The following is a 7133-nucleotide window of genomic DNA, read 5'->3' as shown; positions in this document are numbered from 1 at the left end:
TTAAATGAAAGGAGTGGGATGGGCGAACGTGATCAAGAGTGCCTTGTACGTAACAGATAATCCGTTTTAAAAATTGAAGATGCGAGGCACGGGGATCATGCATAAACAAACAAACCTGTTTCACGGCGTAAGAAATGTCAGGTCGGGTAATAGTGAGGTACTGTAAAGCACCAGCTAAGCTTCGATATAGTGACGGGTCATCAACCGGAGGTCCGGAATTGGCACTTAATTTCGACCCTGGGTCCACGGGAATGGAGCTCGGTTTGCAAGAACCCATCTTAGTACGATTCACAATATCTTTAGCATATGTAGCCTGCGATAAGAATAAACCATGGGAAGTACGACTGACATTAATACCCAAAAAATGATGAAGCTGACCGAGGTCAGTCATCGCAAATTCGCATGATAGACCTGCAATTATAGAAGAAATAAGGGCAGTGCTTGATGCCGTTAGGACAATACCCTTGACGTAAAGAAGTAAGTACGCAGTGGCAGTAGGTGTTTTATAGATGAATAAGGAGGAGTCACACACACTACTTTTAAATCCCTGTGATAAAATGAATGTTGCGAACCGATGGTACCAGGCCCGGGGCGCCTGTTTCAAGCCATAGAGGGATTTACGGAGCTTACAAACATGATGCGGTGCCGTTTTGTCGACGAAACCAGGCGTTTGGTGCATGTATACTGTCTCTTCCAAATCACCATGTAAAACTGCGTTTTTAACGTCCAATTGGTGGATGGGCCAAGAGCGGGATAAAGCGAGACTTAGAACGGTATGGATCGTAGTGGGCTTAACGACCGGACTAAAGGTCTCATCACAATCAATACCGACTTATTGAGTTTTGCCATTAACCACGAGTCGGGCCTTATAGCGTTGCAAAGAGCCATCTGCATGAAATTTGTGACAATACAACCACATACAACGGATAATAGAAGCATTGGAAGGCCGTGGGACCAAGTCCCAAGTATGATTATCCCGTAAAGCAGTAAATTCGTCTTGCATAGCACGATTCCAGTTAGGGTCGCCGAGGGCTTGGTGGGGGGATTTTGGTAAGGGTGATATTTCGGTATTGGGAATGAGGGCTTTGGGTTTGAATATGCCGTTCATGGCTCGGGTGAACATGGTGTGTGTGGGTAGTTTAGGAGGTTGGCGTGGTGAAGGAGGTGGTGGAGGTGGTGGGGGTGGAGGTGGTGTTGAGTGGGCAGCGGAAGTAGGAGTAAGGGAGGGAGGGGTGTTCTGATTTGGTGCGGCAGAAACAGGGGTAGAGGGTGGGTGAAAAATAGGGGTTGAGGGTGGGTTCGGGTCAGGTGGGGTATCTGGTGTGTGGGGAGTAGCAGGTGGTTGGGGATTAGCGGGGTTGGTTGGGTCGATGGAGTCGAAAAGGAGGGGAGGTAATGTGCTATCAAGGAAGGTGTATGAATGTGGTTTCGAGTTTGGTCTTTCTGCAAATGGGAAACTGAGCTCATCGAAAACAACATGACGGGATATATGAGTCTAACCCGTGGTGGGATCAAGGCAACGGTAACCTCGCTGGTTAGGTGGGTAACCAAGAAAGACACAACGTTTGGAGCGCGGGGCGAGTTTGTGTGGTCGGGTATCGGATATGTTAGGGTAGCAAGCACATCCAAAAACACGGAGATGGTCATAGGAAGGGTGTTTTAGATAGAGAGCGGATGTAGGAGTTGTATAATTGAGTGTTGAAGTAGGGAGGATATTATGGAGGTGAGTAGCAGCATGTACGGCTTCAACCCAATGGATGGGAGGTACGGACCCGTGATTGAGAAGGACAAGGGTAATATCATTAAGACGTTGGATCATTTGTTCCGACTTTCCATTTTAGGGTGACGTTTGGGGACATGAAAACCGGAAAACTAAGCCAATTTTGGTTGCAAAATTATGAAAGGAAGAATTATCGAATTCGCGACCCATATCACATTGAAAGGATTTAATTTTGTGATTAAATTGTGTTTTGACAAAATTATGAAATTGGAGGAATCGGTCAAACACTTGTGATTTGTATTGGAGCGGGTAAACCCACACAAATTGGGTGAAATTATCTATTAAAACCATATAGTATTTATGACCGTGTTTGCTAGCGATATGTGAAGTCCAAAGGTCACTATGAATTATGTCAAACGGAGCAATAGTTTGTGTAAGCGAATCATAAAATGGTAGTCTCTTGGGTTTACTAATATGGCATGAAGAACAAAAATCATGAGGTTTATTACACTTAATATTCTGACGAGACTTTAAAAAATGTAAAATAGAAGCCCCGGGATGGCCTAAGCGGGGATGCCATATGTCGGAGCTGTGGACGAGGAAGGCTTGTGGCTGACTCGTGGAGGTGCTAGACGGTTGTGAAGAGGATGGGGTGGACACGGGGTAGAGCTCGCCGTCATTGTCACTCCGCAAAATCATTTTCCCATTCGGAATATCTTTCACAGAAAAGCCAAACGGGTCAAATTCCACACTAACATTATTATCCTTGGTAAATTGACGGACGGAAATTAAGTTCTTAATTATATTAGGGGCATGAAGGACTTGTTTTAGGTGTAGGGATCGAGAGGCAGTGGGAATAAGTGAGGTACCGGATCCCATAACTGGAATACTTTGGCCATTACCAACGTAAATAGAACGAATATTACTTGTATTTAACGGAGATAAAATCATACCTGGATCCGCAGTCCATATGAGAAGATGCTCCCGTATCCATGTACCATGGGTCATATTGAGACGGATGAACGGATAAAGCCTGAAAAGCTTGGGCCAAGTCCGTTGGTTGAGGGGCCTCCGTATCAGCAACAAAGGCCTGGCCTTGGTGTCGAGGCTGCGAATTACGAAAGTTGGGCCGAGGACTGGGCATGGCGTAAGGAGGTCATGGTTGTGCCCAACCCGGGTAAGTAGGGTAATGGCAGGGTGGTGGTGTCCAAGGCGACGACCAGGCAGCAGGTGGGGTCAACGGTGGCATTTGTGGTGCCGCCGGTTGGGTTTGATTAACGGATTGATTTTGGTAGCGGGTATTAGTATTATTGTTGCGGTTATTAGAGTAATTATTAATATTACGACGAGAATTTATGGAATTACCAGAATTTGGATGCGGCTGATGTGGGGGACCATTGGAGGCAGCCTTTGGAGCAGGATCCGTCCAGGCTTCAGCAGCAAGGGCCGTGGCAGATTCCTCAGAACCAGATTTGCGGTGGAGTTCGAGTTCAAGCATGCTCCGTGCTGTCTTGAAATTAGGAGTAGTCTGATTGATGTATGATGCAACCATGTCGTACTCAGAAGGCAAGCCACGAACCAACTAAATTACGAGGCGGCGTTCAGTAACGGGTGCATCAACATCCTTGAGCATCCCGACTAACTCGCGGAGGCCTTGACAATAGGCCTCAAGTGAGGGCATATTCCCCAAACAAAGAGCATTAAACTCAGATTCGAGGGCGGCGGCGCGAGCCCCCTTATTGTTGTTGAAGATGTTTTCAACACGGACCCATGCTGCACGGGCCGTCGATTCGTCTTCAAGAACACGAGGGAGGAGGTCATCGCTTAGGGTACCGTAAATCCACTGAAGCACGTGCGCGTCGACTTCACACCATAACTCGTAAGAGGCATCCGTCTCGGCAGGGGCAGGGGTTCCGTCGATGTGGGATAAAACCTTATACCCGCGGACGTGGAGTTTGATTAGGCGAACCCACGACGCGTACGTTACCTTCGTGCCATCTAGGACACGAACTTTGTGCTGGATATTTGTGACGGTAAACACCGGATGCAGGTCGGGTTTGGGAGGTGGAGGGGTATCATTCGTCATGGCTATGTGTGCGTGAGACGTTTAGGCGTGAGGCACAGGGCAGGAATAGGAATAGATCGAAATTCTATTCAACTACTGATACCATGTCAAATATCATAATTCCTTGAATAGGGTTATGATTTTCTATTCATATATATACTTGTGATACAAAACTATATTTACTAGAAATAAGGAAATACACAAGATAATATGCAAGATACTAGGAGCTAATTAAGGAGAGAATGAACTACAATATTTACAAAATATTTACTTACTAACACGCCCCCGCAGTTGGAGCGGTAGGAGGCTGAACGCTCAAGCTGGTTCGAAATCGCTGAAATAGTTGACGAGGTAGCCATAGCGTTACAATCCAAATATTTGATTAAGTACTTTGTCCCTAACTTGATTTATTAAATTGTTACAAATGAGCCATAACATTAGTAGTTTGTCCTTAACTTGACGTCATTTATTGTGGATATGGGTATGTACTTTGTTCAATTGGTTCTCTACGTCATTTAGAACTTTGTAGAATCAAATTTTATTAGTAGTTTGTTCCTATGAGCATCACCGCAAGGGAAAATTATGACTGTCATTTTTACCAATGACTTAAGTAGATATGGGTATGTTTACTTAATCGGAAATAAAGTGAAGCATTTGAGAAATTTAAAGAATTTCTAAATGACGTAGAGAACCAATTGAACAAAGTCCCAAACGAGCCATAGCATTAGTAGTTTGTCCCTAACTTGACAAAGTACTAAAGTACTAAAATTTGATTAAGTACTTTGTCCCTACTTTATTACCTTGTCCCTAACTTGCTACAAACGAGCCATACCATTACAATCCAAAAATTGTTACTCAAGAGTAGATTTACTTTAAGGCGAGGGTCTCTTTAAAAGTAAATAGAGGTTTAGAGTACTTAAGTGCATAGATTGACATGAAGATATTAATCAAGATAAATTATGTTAGGAATTGCCGCATTACATTTTAATGAAGAATGGCAAATGATATTAAAAATTCGCTTTTCTAAATTAGGAACTTAAAGAAGGATGTGTTTGGAACACAAAACCTTAGATAAAGATCTAAGAATCCTAACGTATTATGCGTAACTTTTTTAAGTGATCCTAGAATTATCTTAAGCAATCATTAATGGATTATACTTTTCATTCATGTGATAATTGAGAATGATATCATTCACATGATTGAAGAATCATGTTTATACATGAAGTTAAGTGGGAGCCAGAATTATTTTTCCATGTCTTATATGTTGATAACATATTACTTATTGAGAATAATGTACCAATACTCTTTTTTGTGAAGAGTGATTGGGAGACTAGGAAAAGGTGCGATCTATTCTAGATTTCTGAATCTATGTGAGAGAATATTGGCATAGAGTTGAGGGTCTTACGATGATAAGATCTTTCATATCTGTTTAACATTAACAAGGTTGAATAGGTTATTCATGTTGATGAAAGTGGAATTAGTATGATGGAGTCATAGTCGTTCACTGAACCTATTAAGTTGTTGATTACATGAAATCGATTTCTAATGTTTCCGCCATTGGAGCGATCATGTATGCCAACAGACGCACATGCCATGCTGTAACATATACTTAGAGCATGATAAGTCAATAACAAGTTAATCCGAATGATGGCTTGTGAAAGCCTTAAAGAACATCCTTGAAATTCTTGAGAAGAATTAAGGATTCGTTCATCTGTTTGGATGATATACTAAGTTATGTGTTGAAGGGTTACAAAAACTTTAGTTTCCAAACCGATAAGGATTTGTTGAAATCCTAGGCTGTTTTTTATTGACTTAAGAGTAAGAGACTAGAAAAGTGTTTTAGTTTCATACATTGCAAATTCTACAAAAGAAATCTAAGTAAATTGTGATAAAATGGTCAACGTAGGGAATGAGAGTAGATTCCTCTACCAAAGACTTTATCACAAGTTATGTGATAACAGTGGGAGCATCTTCAAGTTAAAGAGCCCAAGTCTAGTAAGAAGACTTGACATATACATAGATAAATTCATGTTATTAGAAATAACATTGAATGGAAGGAAATAACAATTCATAAAGTTGGATTATATGGATACATGGTATATCCACTTGCCAAGCTTTTATTGCATTTCAACAAGTGTAAGAGGTACACTATAGATTATAAGATATGAAGTAGTAATAGTGTACTGACTATTCATATATGATAATCACATTTATCGTCTGAGTTTTATTAAAAACTCTTTTATTACTTTGTTATATCCAAATGAGTTGTAGAGACAAATTGAACCCCATTAAAGTGAACTGGATTGACATAGTATTCGCCCCTAGTTACTTAAAGGAGGTGACGTCTCGAAGTGACTAGAGTGTGATGCGATTGATGGCAAGTTCAAGTGCCATAGAGTCATATGGGATGACTAGTCGATCTCATGGGCGGATGTGGGACACTGTCGGGCAAGCGATGACCGCTTATAGAGTTCTGGTAATTCATAAAGCCTGGTCGTGGCAAGAGCTACTATAATATTCTTATGAGTCAATTATTTTGACTAGAGACTATTCGCCCAAGTTGGCACAAATTTCTGATTGGCTTTGATTTATGCTCTACGACTGTCGTAACTGAGGTCAAATGAGTATATTTTGGGTTATGACGAACTGTGGCTAAACGAAGGGAATAGTGCGATAGGAATTGTCCGCCCTCTTGTCAGGGTTATTTGAAATCTCAAGGCCACTCGAGGAGTAGTGAACTGAAAATGCGTGGCCACGCTCGGAAGATATCTATGGTAGATCATTCCGGTCAGACAATTACTCTCCAGATCGAGGAAACCACTTAAGATATGATAAAATGCAAGTAAGACCTGCGAGACACCTTGTATTGAGTGGGAGATTGTAATAGGACAAGAGAATTGGTGATGCACACTTGTCTCGGACAAGTGGGAGATTGTTGGAGTATGTGTCCTCAACAATAGTGCGATCACATGATTTAATATCACAATCAAATCTCATGTTAAGAATACGTAAGTGACGATTCATTTATATAGTCAATTGATCATCATTAATCGGTAATGATTGACTAACTAGAGTTTGATATTACTGTCGTTTGACGGTGGTGATCAATTGATCCCTTAAGGTCACACCTAAAGGACAATTCCCTTAATAGACAAATTGATTAATTGTATGACGATACAAGTTAATCAATTCCTTAAAATTGAACAATTCATTTGTGAGAGAGAATATTTATATCTTATTGTAATTGTATTAAATAAGATTTATTTTAGTAATAAAAATACTTTATTACTAAAATTGATTATTGTTTGTGAAACAATTGAGATAAGAATGAATGGTCAACTATAATTA

At 41.1% G+C, this 7133-nt stretch overlaps 1 protein-coding gene across 1 annotated transcript; it reads right to left on the bottom strand.

The window, feature by feature from the left end:
* Positions 1-3302: 3302 nt before the first annotated feature.
* On the bottom strand, positions 3303-3806 carry LOC141631439 (uncharacterized). The gene has a single exon (XM_074444109.1). It carries the CDS (start codon positions 3804-3806, stop codon positions 3303-3305), a length of 504 nt encoding a protein of 167 aa, XP_074300210.1.
* Between the last annotated feature and the right edge of the window lie 3327 nt (positions 3807-7133).

The sequence above is a fragment of the Silene latifolia genome, chromosome Y, assembly GCF_048544455.1.
Source record: "Silene latifolia isolate original U9 population chromosome Y, ASM4854445v1, whole genome shotgun sequence".
NCBI lineage: Eukaryota > Viridiplantae > Streptophyta > Magnoliopsida > Caryophyllales > Caryophyllaceae > Silene > Silene latifolia.
This window is presented reverse-complemented; position numbering and strand designations above follow the sequence as displayed.

Bases quoted from the DNA above. Each gene is read 5' to 3' on its own strand.
- LOC141631439 (XM_074444109.1), bottom strand. From the start codon at position 3,806: ATGACGAATGATACCCCTCCACCTCCCAAACCCGACCTGCATCCGGTG.